Here is a 19,042-nt window from a genome sequence, read left to right as displayed (position 1 = left end):
ACATAGATGTGACAACAGAGTCCCTAATGTTTTTGCCTCTTTTAAAACAAAATCTAGGTGATAGTGTTGCTATATTTTTCAAATTTAGGTCGCATTTCAGCATATTCCAATGTTTTGTGGATGATGTTCTTAATTTCTTGAGACGAGGTGTTAAACTCGGAGACAAAGGTGACTCTATTATCTGAAATGCTTTTGTTCACAGGTTCCAAAAGTGTCTCTCTTTTTACAGTTTTAGTTTTACTTTCTGTTTTATGTATAATGGATTTCTTGTAGCCCCTCTGTCGAAATCTATTATGCATTTAGTCTGCCTTTATCTTAAAATCTGCAGGGTCACTACAAATGCGCTTTTGTAGTGACCCTAGTGATCTTCTACTAACCGTTTGGGGTGGTAACTCTGAGCGTGTAGTACACTGTTTCGATCTGTCGGTTTACGGTAAATGGTCGTTTTGAGAAGTCCATCAGATTCTACTGAGATTCGCAAATCCAAAAAGTCTATGTGATCTTTGCTGTGTACCATAGTAAATTTTAACGTGGGATGTGTCCCATTAATGTAATTCTTGAATTCCACCAGCTCGTTTTCTTGGCCAGTAAAAACCATCAGGATATCACCTTTTTCAGCAATGGAGAAGCGGCTTGGTTTTGGATAAAACGGGATTCCCAATGACCCATAAATAAATTGGCACAATTAGGCGCAAATGTAGACCCCATGGCAGTACCCTGGGTTTGAATAAAGAACTTGTTGTCAAACATAAAATAGTTGGATTTCAAAATGAAGTTTGTTAAACCTAGTAAACATTCTGAGGGGATATCACCTCTTGTACCCAAAAAATAAGACATTGCCGCCAGGCCATCATCGTGAGGTATATTGGTATATAGACTTTCTACATCAAAAGATACCAAATAGGCACCATGTGGGATAGTAATGTCTAATGACTTGATTACATCCCTGGTGTCCGCTACGTATGAAGGTAATGCTTTGACAGTATCTTTAATAAAGAAATCAACAAATTGGCTCAATGGCTCTGATAGTGAATTATTACCTGAGACGATGGGTCGTCCTGGCGGATTTGTCAAACCTTTATGAATCTTGGGTAATAAATAAAGAACGGGAGTAACTGGAAAATCAACCTTAAGAAACTCAAATTGATGTTTTGTTATACAATTGTCACGGAGAGCAGCATCCAGAATCTTGTCCCTGTCATTCATCAGTTGTTCAATTGGATTTTGGGGAAGATGTTTATAAAAATAAGTATTATCAAGCTGTCGCATAGCTTCAGCAATATAATCTTTAGTATTTTGAACAACAATAGAACCGCCTTTGTCAGCAGACTTAATAATGATCTTGTCATTTTTACTAAGTTCCTCGAGAGCTTTTCTCTCCAAAGCAGTCACATTTTGGCGTTTATTTACTTTATCTGATGATATGACAAGTTTCTGGATATCCTGCTCTACCATTTTACTAAAGGTGACCAGGGTTGGATTCAAAGTGCTGGTGGGACAAAACTTAGATGATTTCTTTAATTTATTCACAGGATTAATCGGTACAGATTGGTCAACATTTCTGAAGTGGCTTTTAAGATGCAACAGTCTAAAGAATTTATAACAGTCCACTTTTAGCTTAAATGCATTGACTTTGTTTGTAGGTACAAATGAAAGTCCTTTACTTAAGACTGATTGCTGGGCAGGGGAGAGATGACAGTCAGATATATTTATTACCGTCTGTTGCTCTGGCTTCGGGTGACCACTGTGTGCGGGATGGAGTTTCTTCTTGCCCCGCCTCGTCCTCTTCCCCTGGCCCCACCTCGTTGGTGGTAGCTGTGCTGTCGTGGGGTATCCCTTGTTTGTACGTCTAAATAACGCTCATCTTGGGAGTAGGTCGAGTCGCTTGATGGGATCAGATTCTTCGGTCAGATTCACATGTTCTGGGTTCCATGTCTTACGTGGCCAGCGTCTCCTCTGGTGGTGTGTGGCTTGGCGGCGTTTTTTTCCTCCTTCTTGGTGCCAGTTGTAGACAGTTCCTTCTTTATAGTCTTGGGCATGTAGTTCGAACTTGCTCCTTTTGAGAGCTTTGAGTTCACTCTCAAACTTCATGAGATCTTCTCTCAATTTGTGTTCTAGGTTAGTAAATTCATCAGAGCTGATCTTGTCGGATAACTTGTCCTTGATTTGTTGAGTCTCTGATTTAACTTTCTCAGCTTCTTTTGCTGTTTGTTCAATAGTGATAGTATCAGGTCCATCGAGCATTTGTTAATACTTGTTCCCATTTTTGTATGAAGATGGGGTCTTCTCTGCCAAACGCAGGCTGCTTATGAATTCGAAGCCCTCGTGGTATCTGTTTGGCTTTCCAATACTCGGAAAGAGTAACAGTGTGCCATTTAAATCGACTTTCTTTGTTATATGAGTGTTCAAGGGCAGTGTTTAAGTCACTCACATCAGTATGATCCATTCGTCGATGTTCATCATCAAACAGAGAGAGCTGTGACAGAATCTTTTTGGCTTCATTGTCACTGATCGATAAGCATTGTGCCTGCTGTGTAGTCTGTAGAGTTTCTTCTTGGTCAGACATAGTGGACAGGTCTAGGAGTGCAGCGAGGAGTCAGTGGTATCTTGCAGTGATCCACACACAGAACAATAGAACGAAAAAGGGGACTCCTGCACATCCAAAAAGAACCTGTTGGAGGTGCAAGTCTAGTCAGCAGGCATATAAATTGTAAAAAAGGGAATAGACCTTCAAGGAAGGGACTGCACACTCCAGGGAACAGATGGACAACTTACTACTGCATTATAGTATTTTATTAGCACGACGCGTTTCGCCGTGAGCTTCGTCAGGTGCTATACAAAAGTGTGTGTGTTCAATACAGTGACACATATATAGTGCCATTCATTAGACAGTTCCACCCCTCCAGGCGTGGTATAAATCATTCAATTATTCAAATATATTTCAAAACAGGAGAGGGCAGACAAAGATGCTGTATGCACAAACACCAAAAAACAAACAGATCAAATGAGAACACATTTAGGGAAAAAAAATAATACATACATACATCAAGAGGAATATCTCTAGTACTGACAAGAAATCCCATAAAGATGCGAGGCAACCCATTTATACAAATGTATACATAAAGTCTTTGAATTAAAAACTTTTTAGATTGAGACAAATATCATGGTAGGCACAATCAAAGCAGTCAGGATATGGGTTAAACATGGATCAGGCCCCTGGGCCCTATTCCTCGAAAGGTGAATTAGAGCTAAAGCCTGGCTTTAACCCCTATCCTGGCTTAATTTAGCCAGGATTAGGGCTGAATGGGTTCCTAGAAAGCTGAATTATCTTGAAGATTAGTTTAGCCAGTTCACCCTGGCTAAGTTTAGCCATGACCCGATTCCACGAAAGAGAATTTAAGCAAGCCTACCTTAGTTACCATGGTAATTTAGCTGTGATAATTTAGCTGTGAAGTTAGCCTGGTCAGGAGCAGGCTAACAGCCAAGCTTACTTAATCCAGTGCCTTGTTCTTCAAGTTTTTCCACAGTTAATATATATATATAAATATATTTAAATATATATATAAATTATTAGTTACGGGTTTAAAGCAGTGGCGTTTGGTGGATTCTAACGTTGACCGGGCCAGAAACGGGCCAGAACCGGTTTGACGGCTAAACTGGTTTTTAATGGCCACTCATTAACAATTCGGCCGAATGCAAATGAGCCCCATTTGAAAACAAAGGCGACTTTCTGTGGTCGGCTACAACAGAATAGGGTGAGAGCTGCTAATGTTGATTTTTAGTTTTTTTCCCCTGGCGGATCTTGCCCCTACACAGGGACAAGCTGAGTTTACAGACCGGGCCATGGCCTCGTTGGCCCCAATGACGATACGCGCCTGGTTTAAAGGAGCCTCTTTGTAAGTCAATAAGGAGCATATTTTAAATTATCAATTTCTAGTCAATGGAGAAATTATTTTGTATTTCTTGTCCACCTTTGGAGTTACATCATGATGGCTACACAACCCAAACCTCTACCAAAGTGGTCTTGCAAATGTGGGGTTATTGCGTGTCTCGTCCCGTCCCCCGCTCATCCCGTCGCGGTCAACCCCCCCGTCCCGTCCCGTCCGTCCTGTGCGTCCCGTTGCGGCCCCCGTCGCAGTACATCGCCCCCGTCCCGTCCCGTCCCGTCCGTCTCAAACACACACACACACACACACACACACACACACACACACACACACACACACACACACACACACACACACACACACACACACACACTGTGTGTGTGTTTGAGACGGACGGGACGGGACGGGGGCGGTGGGGGGGGGGGGGTTGACCGCGACAGGGGCCGTGACGGGATGAGCGGGGGGGACGGGACGGGACGAGACAATAAATAACCCCACATTTGCAAGACCACTTTGGTAGAGGTTTGGGTTGTGTAGTTACCTTGCCATCATGATGTAACTCCAAAGGTGGACAAGAAATAACAAATAATTTCTCCATTGACTAGAAATTGATAATTTAAAATATGCTCCTCATGGACTTCTCCTTTAAACCCTTAACTAATAATTTATATATATATATATATATATATATATATATATATATATATATATATATATATATATATATATATATATATATATATATATATATATATATATATATATATATATATATATGTTACAGGGTGAATGGAGAACCAGGTAGATTGAAGAAGGCGCATTCGTTTTTACCACCCACCCAGCAATTCTGTAGAAGCAACACTAGAGGGAGCCACAAGCCAGGCTTGTGCACAAACATATATGGCTGCGACCACACACACACAGTCACACACACACACACACACACACACACACACACACACACACACACACACACACACACACACACACACACAAGCGCACACACACGCGCACGCGCTCATGCTTTTTTTGGTTTATTGAAAGCAGGACTGTTAAGATACTTTTATTGTGTTCTGGCTTTTGTTTTACTTTCTCCCTGACACACACACACACACACACACACACACACACACACACACACACACACACACACACACACACACACACACACACACACACACACACACAGTGATCCATGAAAAGACCTATTCTGTCCCTATCGGTTTACAACTCAAACGGCGCTGAGTCGACTAGTAGAGCATCGGCCGGTCAGCGCGGGCACTCGCGCCTGGAGGCGCGAGGGCGCGCTTCCTCGGCCTCAGCTCCACTAAGTCGGCGCGCCTCCGTCGTGGACAAGCGTGTGCGTGTGCACGCGTGTTCAGCGTTCCCCTAGCGTAGTTTCCTGGTTGCTATGTGGGGGGGAACAACAAAAGACAGGTCCGCGTCGGCACATCAAAGCCCCGCCTCTCCGCGTTCTGGAGGACGGCTTATTTCGCGAGGAGGAGCTCCTCCTCGCGAAATAAACCGTCCTCCTTCCCCGAGTGACATATATATATGTCACAGGGTGAATGGAGAACCAGGTAGATTGAAGACAGAGCGCTCGTTTTTAGGCACGGGGCTTCGGAGCGAGGCGGGGCTTTTCGAGATAGGGTTTATTAGCGAGGCTCGCGAGGAGGAGGAGGAGGAGAAGGAGGACGCGGCGCTGCGAGGCGGGGGCTTATTACGCGAGGCTCGCGAGGAGTTTCCTCCTCCTCCTCGCGAAATAAAAAGTCCTCCTTCTCCTCCGAGGAGGAGGAGGAGGAGGAGAACGCGGAGAGGCGGGGCTTTGATGTGCCGACGCGGACCTGTCTTTTGTTGTTCCCCCCCACATAGCAACCAGGAAGCTACGCTAGGGGAACGCTGAACACGCGTGCACACGCACGCGCTTGTCCACGACGGAGGCGCGCCGACTTAGTGGAGCTTGAGGCCGAGGAAGCGCGCCCTCGCGCCTCCAGGCGCGAGTGCCCGCGCTGACCGGCCGATGCTCTACTAGTCGACTCAGCGCCGTTTGAGTTGTAAACCGATAGGGACAGAATAGTTATTTTCATGGATCACTGTGTGTGTGTGTATGTGTGTGTGTGTGTGTCAGGGAGAAAGTAAAACAAAAGCCAGAACACAATAAAAGTATCTTAACAGTCCTGCTTTCAATAAACCAAAAAAAGCATGAGCGCGTGCGCGTGTGCGTGCGCTTGTGTGTGTGTGTGGTCGCAGCCATATATGTTTGTGCACAAGCCTGGCTTGTGGCTCCCTCTAGTGTTGCTTCTACAGAATTGCTGGGTGGGTGGTAAAAACGAACGCGCCTTCTTCAATCTACCTGGTTCTCCATTCACCCTGTAACATATATATATATATATATATATATATATATATATATATATATATATATATATATATATATATATATATATATATATATATATATATATATATATATATAAATTATTAGTTACGGGTATATGTGTGTGTATGTATGTGTCAGACATTTTTTATAATATTTAAAAAAAAATGTAATATATTATCAAACATCTAACAACAAGATGAACTATAGTGTTAACTATAACAGAGTGACAATTACATATCACATGAGTCATTGTGAAACAATTATGATTATGATTCATGGTCACACACTATTTCAGTAATTAATTTGATTATATCTTATTGTATTTATTTCATTTTATTTGAATGCAGGGTCATTAAAATGAGTCCATATACAAACACATGTTTTGAATTAACTGTGGAAAAACTTGTAGAACAAGGCACTAGATTAAGTAAGCTTGGCTGTTAGCCTGCTCCTGACCAGGCTAACTTCACAGCTAAATTGCCATGGTAACTAAGCTAGGCTTGCTTCAATTCTCTTTTGAGGAATCGGATAAGGCTAAACTTAGCCAGGGTGAACTGGCTAAACTAATCTTCAAGATAATTCACCTTTTGAGGAACCGACTCAGCTCTAATCCTGGCTAAATTAAGCCAGGATAGGTGGAAAAGCCAGGCTTTAGCTCTAATTCACCTTTTGAGGAACAGGCCCCTGGTTGATTGAAACTGCTATAGGCTAGTATTGCTCATCTAAAACTATTAAATGACTAAGGTATGACAATGAAGGGTTTTGCATTTTAATGTCACTATAAGACTAAACTTCTCTCTGTTTGCTGAAACAGATGGTTTTAAACATTAACCTACATTCCAGTTGTGTCCCTGATCATCAGTGGATATATCTGTAGATTCAGTCATTCTGTCAGGAGGAGGTTTGCTGTGGATTTTCATCTTTTGACCACCTCTCCCTTCAACCTCAAATATGACCTTGAACATGCCAATAATGTGAAAGGCCTAGTGGCGCAAGACGAAAGGTGAGGTTTCACTATCGGAAGGTTTGAGGTTTGAAACTTGGTCATGGAAGATCTTTATTTGTGGTCTTTGTAAGGTGAGGAGCATGGAGGCAGCCTACCTCCTTCCTCTCGCTCTCTTTTAACTCCGGTAGGAGAGGGAGGAGCATGGAAGGACTCCACCTCCTGAAGTTTTACAACGTGTTTTTTTAAATTCAAGCTTTTTATTATTTGTGATTTTTTTGTGTTATGTTTTTAATTTTGTGGGGTTTTCAAATTTATTTTGTATTAATAGTAATGGATTTTAGTTAAGCATTTTATTGTATTATTTGTGAGTTATTTTTTTGGTAATTTCATTTGATTTGACAAGGGGCGGCCATAGCTGAGTGGTTAGTGAGCCCGCCTAGGGAGCCAGAGGCCCTGGTTGCCCCTGGTTGCCCCAAGTACGATTCCAGGCCACGCCAGCATATGTGTCGATGAAATGAAATTTGTCCCTGAGCAAGACTCTTAACCCCTAATTGCTCACAGGCCCTCATTGGAAACAAGCCCGCAAGGACTTTCATGAACGTCCTGTTAAAAGGAATTATCCTTTATCCTAGTTGTTTTAGTTTGGTGACCTCATTTTTATTGAGGCATTTGATTTTCCATTTAGTTAAGTTGATTTTTATTGAGGCATTTGAACCAGTCATGTATACATCTTCTTAAGGTCTGTGCATAATGACAAACAATCTAAAAGTCGCCTTTGGACAGAGACTACAAGGAGATGGAGCAGTCCAAATGTCCCATAGCCTATTTAAACCTAGTGGTATGTCCATGTGGCTTGTTACATAAAAGTTCAGGCGGGTGTTTTTTTTGTGTGCCATAACCCCCCAACTTTACTGTCTGGAAACAGCAGGGAGCAACACTGCTCCACCACCCCCACTGTACTGAGTACATCGATGAGTATTGGCTTCGGGGCCTCCCTAGGCTGGACTTGAATTTGTGGCCTTGCTTGCAGAGATGGGAATTGAACCTTTGGCCCTGGTCGCCATGTGGCCCTATAAGTCATCTTTGAATAGAGAGTACAAGGAGTGGAGCAGTCCACACACACACACACACACACACACACACTCACACACACACACACACACACACACACACACACACACACTCACTCACTCACTCACTCACTCACTCACTCACTCACTCACTCACTCACTCACTCACTCACTCACACACAGTTTACGTATCAATCAACCCGCAGTTAATTGATCCCAGTCAGCTGCTTTCAATCAACGTAATGAACTAATTTGCATGAGGTCACAACGAGCAAGGTTCCAGACTAATCTTCCATTTTTTGCCCGTGGCAGATTAGGTCTGCCCCCTCTCAATAGAGATCTGATTTCTCTCCCTCCGAAGTTGTGAGGGACCAATCAGGGCCCAGTATGCAAATATGGGGCGGGTTTATCACCAGAGGCATTTTTTTTATTTGCCCCTCTGAAATACAGGCTCCACACAGAGATTCCAGACTAATATCTACACAGTGATATTAGTCTGGCCATGCCAGGCTACGTCACAACCACGCCGTTCAAAGGCGTCTGCATGTGTGTGTGTGTGTGTGTGTGTGTGTGTGTGTGTGTGTGTGTGTGTGTGTGTGTGTGTGTGTGTGTGTGTGTGTGTGTGTGTGTGTGTGTGTGTGTGTGTGTGTGTGTGTGTGTGTGTGTGTGTGTGTGTGTGTGTGTGTGTGGTTTGTTGCATAAAAGTCAGGTGGGTGTTTTTTTGTGTGCCATAACGCCTCAACTTTACTGTCTGGAAACAGCAGGGAGCAACACTGTAGTGAGTACAACTATGAGTATTGGCTTCGGTGCCTTGAGGCTGGATTCGGCCCTGGTCACCGTGTGGCTTTCGATGCCAAAGACCACAGAGGTGTCCACCAACTATCCGCTGCCCTACAGCACCTCCACACATTTGCACATGTTTCTTTTAGTGCTTTTATGTGTAGTTTCTGGATGTTAGTGTTCAAAACATGCTTCAGAGTAAAGAACAGGAGGATTTGAACCCACGACCTTTGGATCATGTGGACAGTGTCTTAACTCATTGAGTGCCATTAACGTGTTTCACGTGTTTTAGCGCTATGGTGCAACGTGCCATTAACGTGTTTCACGTGTTTTTGGGAAAAAAATAAAATAAAAAATCCATCCACTCCTTGTTTAACTTATAACTGAAAAAGGCTGTATCTCGCTTCCTAAGCACTTTTTTTTACTTTGAAAAAATAAAAAAATTAAAATCGTAATGGCCATAAATAGATATTAATTAATTGGGCACTCAATGAGTTAACACAGTGACCTACCATGCTGCCTCATTTGAAACTATTTTCCTCTTGATTTAACTAGCAACAAACAACGATTCAAACAAAATATATCAAGATATGCAGTTGAATTTATTTTAGTTTTTATATCGTTGTTTGTTGTGCTGTTGCTTGTCTGGATTGTTTGTGCAGTTTGGAGCACAATGGAAAAAAGCCTCTGGCTTTTTTGTGATGAATCTATTTGGCTTCTGATAAGTAACAAGTTCAATAGCTCACTGTGTAAAGACACTCTCTGCATGATCCAAAGATCCTGGGTTTAAATCCCTCAAATAGCTGGTCTACATTTTGAAGAGTCTTGACATTTCTTTGACAATTTCTTAATAGTTTTAAACACAGATCTTTCTTATTAGTTTGATTGTTGCACCCCGTAATTTGTCAAACAAAAATTCCATATAGCCATTGCATACTTGTCCACCATGTTTATTGACAATTGAAAATCCTGCACAGATGTAGTCCTTTGCCAAAAGTATTTTTTTAAATACAGTGCATTTAACAGCACGAGTCAGACATGATCAGATACTGACAATGATACTGACATGATCAGATCTGGGAATGCGGGTATCTGATATAGCAGATAATCCGCTTTTTTCTCATTTGCTTTCATCCATCCGTTCGTTCACATTCCATTCTTTCTCTCTCGCATCCAAGATACATGATGTGAAACAATAAATGAACCAAGTATATCAAAAGACACAAACAACATTGACTGTGTTTCACCTGAATACATATTTATTAGATAAATATTAGGATGTCACATCATCTAACTACATACAGATTTGCAAGACTAAAAATCACAATATGTTTTTTTCTGACCAGTTTAGAATATGAAATGATTGTACATAGAATGTACAAAACCAAAGAGACTAAGTGTCTTCTGCTGTGCCAATCATTTCAGATTGTACCTTTATAGCATCATTTTGCCAAATTGCATAAAAATTTTAAATTTGACAAAATTGTACAAACTGTAAATTTGGAAACAGTGTTCGGGAACCGCACACGGCCCCACGTCTCCAAGTCCCAATTATACCTCAAAAGGTTCTTTATCATTTTGCAGCACCTTTATAAAGTACACAGGTAATAGAGAAATACACAGAAGTTTAATATACACAAAGGAAAAATGTGTTTTTGTTTTTCTTCAAGCCCCTGCGTGGAGAGGTACATAAAGTATTTTTTACATGAACAGGCGCCGTAAAGCCTCATTTATCCTCCGTCGTATGCCGGTGCCGCGCGACCGAAAACAGCCGACCCAGAAGCTTGTGGGTCGGCTATTTTCGGCGCACGCCCACAACCGTCGTACGACCAAGTACAAGTCAGGCTTTAAGAGAGGTCTGCACGGACGCTATGGAACCACGGAACTCATTTTCTCCATTTCAATGTCTTTGACGGGAGTAATGCAAGCTTTACAAAATTCTAAATACACTATGCAAATGCCCCCCGGGAGAAAATGAATAAAATGTTTGTGTTAAGGTTGTCTCTCTCTTTAACATTTACATTATGTACATGAATGCCACACACACACACACACACACACACACACACACACACACACACACACACACACACACACACACACACACACACACACACACACACACACACACACACACACACACACACACACACACACAGAGAAGGGGGGGGGGTTCCGAGCGCCAAATAATTTCATTTATCAGGTGAATTGCATCGACTCTTTCTACGCCTCCGATTTCCACAACCAAAACTGTACATTTGTTTGTGGCAGGGCCCAGGGATCATTCAAAGTTTGTGTTGGAGGGCAAAACATAAACAGCTACTGTATGTGACACACCCAGTATGGAAATGGAACATCCCAATGTGGCAGTGCATTGTCTTCAACAAACAAACAAACAAACAGAACATCTTAATGCTTCCACTGTGTTATAGCAAGTGATCTGATCAACTTTGGAGACTAGCCGAAGTCATGTTTAGTTATTCCAATGACTGCAAAATCTTTAAAAAAAAACGGGAGACTTTTAAGTCTACGACGAACACTTGCAGTTTCTTCGCCTGCATAAAATTATATAAACCAATTCATACATAAAAACACTGGACAAAAATAATTTAAAGCAATATAAAATGTGATGAAAAAACAAAACAAAAAAAAAAACGACGCACACTTTTTTCTCTCTCTGCAAAGCATGGTTATCAATACACATACCAGGCCGTAAAAACAATCCAGATAATATTTGTTTTGCACATTCTCATTTTAAAACAAAAATGAAGAGGTCACTTGTTTCATTAATTAACAAATTACACAATGTGGGGGCAATTTTGAACTTCTGACCCTCATTGACATTCTTTTAGAAAAAAGAAGGAAAAAACAAACAAACAGCTCATACAAATCTGACAGATGTGTATTGACAAGAGGAAAGAAAAGTAAAGCTTGTTTTTTAACCACTTGAACCCCAGCATCCATTTTCTGGGGGGAAACATCAGCCAAAAATAACCGAACGTGAGCTTGTAGATCGGCTATTTTTGGCAAAGACATTTGGTGTAGACGGGAAAAGAAAAACTCCAAGTACAGTTCCTTCACTAAGGATTTAGTTTAAGTGGTTAACCTCATTGTACGGAGTACTTAAAATGGTACGTCAACGGATAAGGAAGTAATGCAAAGGATATGTTTTTGACTGATTCACTACATTAATGGGGTATTTATCAGGAAATGCGTGTGTATGTGCTTGTGCGTGTACATACTGTGTGTGTGTGTGTGTGTGTGTGTGTGTGTGTGTGTGTGTGTGTGTGTGTGTGTGTGTGTGTGTGTGTGTGTGTGTGTGTGTGTGTGTGTATTGTGTACTGAGTTGCCTTTAACAGATAGGTACAGAGCTGTACAGTCACAAAGTATTCACAAAGGGTATATTATTTATACAACAGTTCTGGAAACATTGTTGGATCATGCATAAAGTGTTCTTCCAAAAAGATTACTAATGTAGTTCAACGGTAATAAAATGAGTAAAGGAATTCCAGTACAATCACAACAGACGTTTATAAAGTACAGTGATTTTATAACTTATAATAAAGCCTGTGGGATGATATATGATCCTGTTCTTATACCAGCCAAAATGACAAGGGAAACCCCTTATGGGAAAACTAAAGTTTGGTGACGTGTATCTCCTATTAACCGCTGTAACGCTGGGGTCCCTATTTTGGACTTATGGGCTATTATAGTTGAAACATGTTCGAGAAGTTTAAGAAATGTGTAAAAAATCAAATAAATAAAAATAGCGAAAATTGCAGATCTGCAAGCTCACAGCATATCTTGAGCTTGTGTAAAATAACTATTTATAAAGCTATTAAAATAGCTATTTAAATGGCTATTGTATAGCTATAGCTATTTTCACTATTTGTAAAAGTTTTTTAAAGTACAAGACAGGGCTTAAGTGGTTGCTTTCAAAGTGGGACGATGATAAAACACACAGAGACAATGATAAGCGACAATACACAAGTTTGCAAGAAAACATTAAATATGAACGGGACAAGAAGGACGAAAATCTAATTTGATCGAGCATGTTTTTTAGTCCAGACAAATAGAAAAGAAGCTGTTGGCACACATGCACATGAACAAAACAGTACTGAAGGAAGTTGATGAGCGACAAGACGTCACAGTAAGTATCACCAGGACCTGACAGCGTGGAATAAGGGGCACAGTGTCCACAGAAAGATTTGTCATTTTGGGGCCGGAGGAGCGCTTTGGATATCTCTATATTTTAACTTTTTGTGTTTGTTTGTAAATTAACGCCCTATACTTGATCGTACAACAGCGTCACACGAAAGTATCAAAAGTAGCAGATCTGCAAGCTCAAAACTTTTGCCGTTTTGAATTTGAATCATGAAAAGTAATAGTTTTAGACATATGAGGTTTCCACCCGACAGAGACGATATCATGCCCAGGGGCCTCGCACGCAGCGTTAATTGATGCCCGCAAAGCGTTCGAACCCATCAACCGGTGCCGTTTGTTCGAACGTTGGGTCGTCTGCGTTTACCACAAATAGCTTAGCTGAAACAAAGTAAACATGGACTTCATCGTGGTTGCGGTGTGGTCAAAAGTTGGGACTATTGTCTTCTTGAAGCGCCCAGGGGCGCCGTGGCCAAAAAAAACAACCCTGGGTGCCGAAAGTGCTGAAGCGCGATGCCCGGCCGCTGGGAAGAGGAGCGCACCAGAGCACCTTTACCATTAATTCTTTACCATTACACCTTTACCATTATGCATGGCAGACAGGTGCTCAAAAAACATTTTCTGTGGACATGGCCCCTGAAGTCCCATTTACGTTTTGTCGCATCGCAAGGCAAAAACATCCTGTCTACAAGCTCACAAACGCGCCGCGGGTTTGTGAGCTTGTAGATCGGCTATGTTTACGATCAGCTCGACATCCGCTCGCAACTATGTATTTAAATCAGGCTCAACAGAGAAAAGGGACAGATGCACTGATTTCTTCAGGTGGATGGATTTCTTCTCTTTCATTCACTCGGTGTCATTCTCTCGCTTTCCTGTCTCAATCACTTCAGTCAGATTCCTCTCGCCACTGTCATTCACAGTGCTGAGAGGAATGCATGCGCACGCACGCACACGCACACGCACACGCACACACATACAAACTATACTTTAGTTACTAGTTTAGGACGGCATTGAAAATAGCTGAAAAATAGGCCCCCAAAAAATGCAGATCTACAAGCAAGTCGTGAACTTGTAGATCGCCTATTTTCCAACCTGAATCTTTTATTTTTTAACCTTATTATACTCGTGGGGACATTTGGCCCTCACAAGTATAGTAATACAAGTACACACACACACATACACACACACAGGCGCGCGCACACACACACACACACACACACACACACACACACACACACACACACACACACACACACACACACACACACACACACACACACACACACACACGCACACACACACGCACACACACACACACACACATTTCATTGCAGAATGGTATCAGAGGACAGCTTGTTCAATCCTCTCTGTCGACGCTGAAGAACATTGTGGCTCGTCCTTAGAGCGCTGTCGTTCTGCTGAGGTCCTGTGTTGAGTTCCAATTAGCTTCCTGTTTGTAGGAAAAAGTCATGTCCATCAGGAAACACACACACACACACACACACTCACACAGACACACAGACACACACACACACACACACACACACACACGCACGCACACAGACACGCTGGGAAGTAGGGTGTCAAAGGGCATGGCCGAAACCCAAGTCTTGGAAGAACACACTTCAAAACAAGGATAAAATCACAAGACAATGTCATTCCCCTCCCATCCATATTTTTTTTCTTTTTCTTCAACTTTTTCACAAAAAAGGGAGAAAAGAAATCATAATTTAAAAAGCTACAACACTTTTTTTTTCTCTTCCTCCTTAAAGCCCCCCCAAACGGGGCTTTCTCTTCTTTGTCTCTTTTTGTGTTGCAAAACACGCAAACTGATTATAGCTGCACAGTTTTCCATTGGAACAGTCACAGATATCATATATGTCTATATATAATATCAATTTATAGTCAGCCAACAATGACTGTGGATGGTGTGTTTGAGAATCAGAGGGCGGTGGGGGTGGGGGGGGGGGTGTTGGAACCTTTAACACCAAGAAGAAGGGAGGGGGGGTGAGGAGGACGCGACCGGGCCGCACGGTTCCCATCGAGTGAGTCCCCCCCCTCAAAGAGGCAATGGCTAAACCCCCTGTTTTCAAAGTGGGTTCCATGGTTCCTTGAGGGGGGGGGGGGGTTCCCAATTCCAAATGGACCCTTACAGGTCTGCTGACTCCGAGAGCGTACAAATACAACCGAATGGCTCCATTTGGACGCTCTTATTGGTCCTTGAAATAAAATAAAAGATATTTGAGAACCACCGCGTTCCACATGATGACGTGCCCACAGCAAACTTGAGCACAGTTTGTTTGTTGTGTGTGTTTTGTGTGTGCATACATAGCTGGTCGACCATGGCGTCTCTATGGTGTTGTGTGTGTATGTGGAGGAGGAGGAAGCCTGGGTTGTTTTTTAAGGAGGGGGGGGGGGGTTGTGAAGAGTCTTTAGTTGTTTTCAAACAGGGAGAGGAGGTCGTCGTTGCTGTTGCTGGGCAGGTCCGGGGGGTCCAGGTAGGATAGTAACTCGTCTGGATTGGCTAGCTCTGGAAGCAGCTGTGGAAGCCAGAGAGAAGGACACAAGGGGTTGGAAGAGGAAGCACTTGGGAAACCTTGTACGCCCAAAACTTTTTCAGGATTCAAATTAGAAAAAAATGCTAAAATATCAGATCTACAAGCTCGCGTTGCGATGCGTTTTGAGCTTGTAGATCTGATATTTTGGATACTTATGTGCGACGCTGTGATATGATCAAATAGGGCGTTCATTTACGTAAAAACATAAAAAGTTGAAATATGGAGATACAAGGTTTCTGCCCGACAGCAAGGATATTACTTGAGTAAAAGCAGTAATACCACAATATAAAAGTACTCTGTAAAGACTTTGTATTATATACAACATTTGTATTTTTGTACATTTTACAAAAGTATTGGCACCAAAATATACCCTACCAAAGTAGAAGTATTCAACTTTTTCTTAATTTTAATAGCCAAAAGTATAACACAGGGCTTAATGCTTAATTTATATTCTATTCTGCAATAATAATCTAAATCTACAAAGTAACTAGTAACAGTCAAGTAAAGCTGTCAAATAATTGTAGTGGAGAAAAAGCACAATATTTGCCTCTGAGATGTAGTGGAGTAAAAGCATAATGTATAATGTTTTTTTTTTAACACTCAAGTAAAGTAAAAGTACACCAAAATTGCCCTTAAGTGCAGTACTTGAATAAATGTACTTAGTTTACTTTCGACTACTGGAAAGCCAGAGTGTGAAGGCGTGATTAAATACTAGTGCCACTCGCTGAAAAATAGCCGATTGACAATGACAAAATATGAATTGATACGTCATTTGGTGTAGATTGAAAAAGAACGCACCAAGCGCAGTGAAACTCAGGGTCTAAGTGGTTAAACTGAAGTTATATTGATGCATTCCAAATATTATAAAAGTATTCTGCGACATCTCGGCACCCACTTTGAGAAACCCTGGTATAGGGGCACCCAACACACCATGACACCTGGTCTCTAGTAGCCAGACAATATGAGATCTCCAACTACCCAAAGACACCCACACTTACATCCAGGGAGGGTTCAGGCATGTCCTGGTTGCCCTGACCCATGGGCCCGTCTGAGGAAGGGTTAAAACTCAGGTCACCGTGGGGGGGGTGGCTGTTCTGCCCGGGCTGCTGAGGCTGCTGGGGCGGAGGCTGCGACTGGCGAGGCGGAGGCGGCTGCTGCGACGATTGACCACTGTGATGCAAGGAGCTCTGCCCTGACTGGCCGCTGTGATGTAAGGGCTGCCCTGATTGGCTGCCGGGGTGGGGAGACGCATGCAAGCTCTGTTGCATGGAATTATGGGAGTGATCAGGGTGAGACATCTGGGGGTTTAGGGGAGGTGGGGGGAGATGGGGGGGGAGACAGAGAAGAGAGAGAGAGTCAGAAAGAAAGAGATTAAGGAGGAATGTGGGGAAAGAAAGACAGAAGAAGCCAAATGAGTTCCAGCATGACTAATAGGGACCAGGCCTTCTGAATGGAAAGCTGTGAGCAGCATATAGTACATGTACAGCTGTAACATTATATGGTGAAGCATGACCTAGCAGGACACATGCTGGCTAAAGCGCCGCTCACACCAAAAGTGCCGTCGCCAGAACCAAAGAGCGATGACAGGGGCGTGTATCACGTCAGTAGCATGGTTAGTCATGGTCAGTATCATGGTCAGTAGCATGGTCAGTAGCATGGTTAGTCATGGTCAGTATCATGGTTAGTATAATGTCAGTATCATGGTCAGTGTCATGGTCAGTATCATGTCAGTGTCATGGTCAGTATCATGTCAGTGTCATGGTCAGTATCATGTCAGTGTCATTGTCAGTATCATGTCAGTGTCATGGTCAGTATCATGTCAGTATCATGGTCAGTATCATGTCAGTGTCATGGTCAGTATCATGTCAGTATCATGGTCAGTATCATGTCAGTATCATGGTCAGTATTGTGGATTACTTGTCATTGCATAGTCCATGCTGTTGCACAACGTTTTAATTATAAGCTTGCAGTGGCCGTATGATTTTAAGTCCCCACTGTCACTGCATGTTGACAAAATCAACGTTTGCGGAATTAGTGGCCATATGTCGCGATCGAATATGCACCAGTAAATATCATAGACCTATTTCTATTCCTTTTCATGATGGCCTTTTCAAAATCGGCATTAATGATGCGTAGCCTGCCAGCTAGTTCAGGCAGCTACCCTCGAGAGGTTTAGCCGCATGTGCAGCTCTATGTGGGCGACATTGTGTGTGGTGGGGAGCTTTGCAGGCGCGTATTGGGCAGCAGCCAGCCAGTGCAGACCAGACATGTCTGTCTCTGGTGGTTGTGAAGTAGGCTACAATAGCAGTTTACTGTACAGTACAAACAGAAATAGCTCAGAAATAGCTGTCTATGTCATTTTAGGTGAGAAATGGGCCATGCATTTACCCCATATTTATTCATTTCACGTTTGCAACAGCTAGTTTCATACTTTGTAAACTAAATTCGGGAGCTGTTCACCTACAGTGCATTATGAAATAAATAAATAAAAACTTAACAAACACATCTGCCATATGGAATAAAGGAGGTTCCACCGTGCCTAAGCTAAATTCAGGCTAGTCCGGTGCATCTCAGGAGCGGGACCAGTAAGCATTAAGGCACTGGAGCAAGCTTGGACAATTAAAACCTTTTTAATAACAGGATGCAGGCAAAAAAGAACGTGAAAACATTTTAATGTCACCTGGTGAAGATGTATTTTTCCAGGCTTTAATTGTTCGAGTTATGAACTATTTTCACTATTTATGTTATTTTTTTTACATTTCATTCACCTATAATGACATGCCCAAAACAGGGATTGATAATTAATCGATTATTTCATAAGATTATCGCTTATAGATAATTTTTCAATTATATCAATTAATTTCAATGAACCACTGAACCCTAACCCTATGGCAGAGTCAAGTGAGAAGCCGCTACACTCACCGAGTCACTCATGCCATGGCTGAGGGGCTTGTCGTGCGGAAGGAGACCCCCAGGGCCGTCCGAGGGATGGGAGAGCTGCGGTGGTCCGTGCATGAAGTCATTCAAAGGGGGGCCTCCCCCTCCAGATGGATTACCGTGAGGGAAGTCAAAGCTCCCTTGGCCGTGGTAACTGTTGCCTGGAGAAACATAAACATTTCTTTGTGTTAATGAAAAGGTGTACAAAACTTCACCACGACATGAGCCATAATTATGTTTAAAAAACAGAAAAAACACAAAAGGAAAAAAATAAAAACGTTTCAACAAAACAAAACTGGATAAACAACTAACATTTTTTCCAG

The 19,042-nt window shown here is 42.3% G+C and overlaps 1 protein-coding gene across 1 annotated transcript in view; it reads right to left on the bottom strand.

The window, feature by feature from the left end:
• Positions 1-10,036: 10,036 nt before the first annotated feature.
• LOC308100915 (zinc finger MIZ domain-containing protein 1-like) overlaps positions 10,037-19,042 on the bottom strand; it is a 308,008-nt gene continuing 299,002 nt past the window's right edge. Inside the window, 3 exon segments of the mRNA XM_080450101.1 lie at positions 10,037-15,764; positions 16,781-17,080; positions 18,705-18,880. Of these exon segments, the coding sequence (XP_080306227.1) occupies positions 15,657-15,764; positions 16,781-17,080; positions 18,705-18,880 (584 nt within the window). The 3' untranslated portion in view covers positions 10,037-15,656.

This window comes from Gymnoscopelus braueri (genome assembly GCF_963280865.1).
Source record: "Gymnoscopelus braueri genome assembly, chromosome: 14".
In the NCBI taxonomy this organism is placed as follows: Eukaryota; Metazoa; Chordata; class Actinopteri; order Myctophiformes; family Myctophidae; genus Gymnoscopelus; species Gymnoscopelus braueri.
Note: the sequence above shows the minus strand (reverse complement) of the source record. Positions and strands in the feature narration are given on the sequence as shown.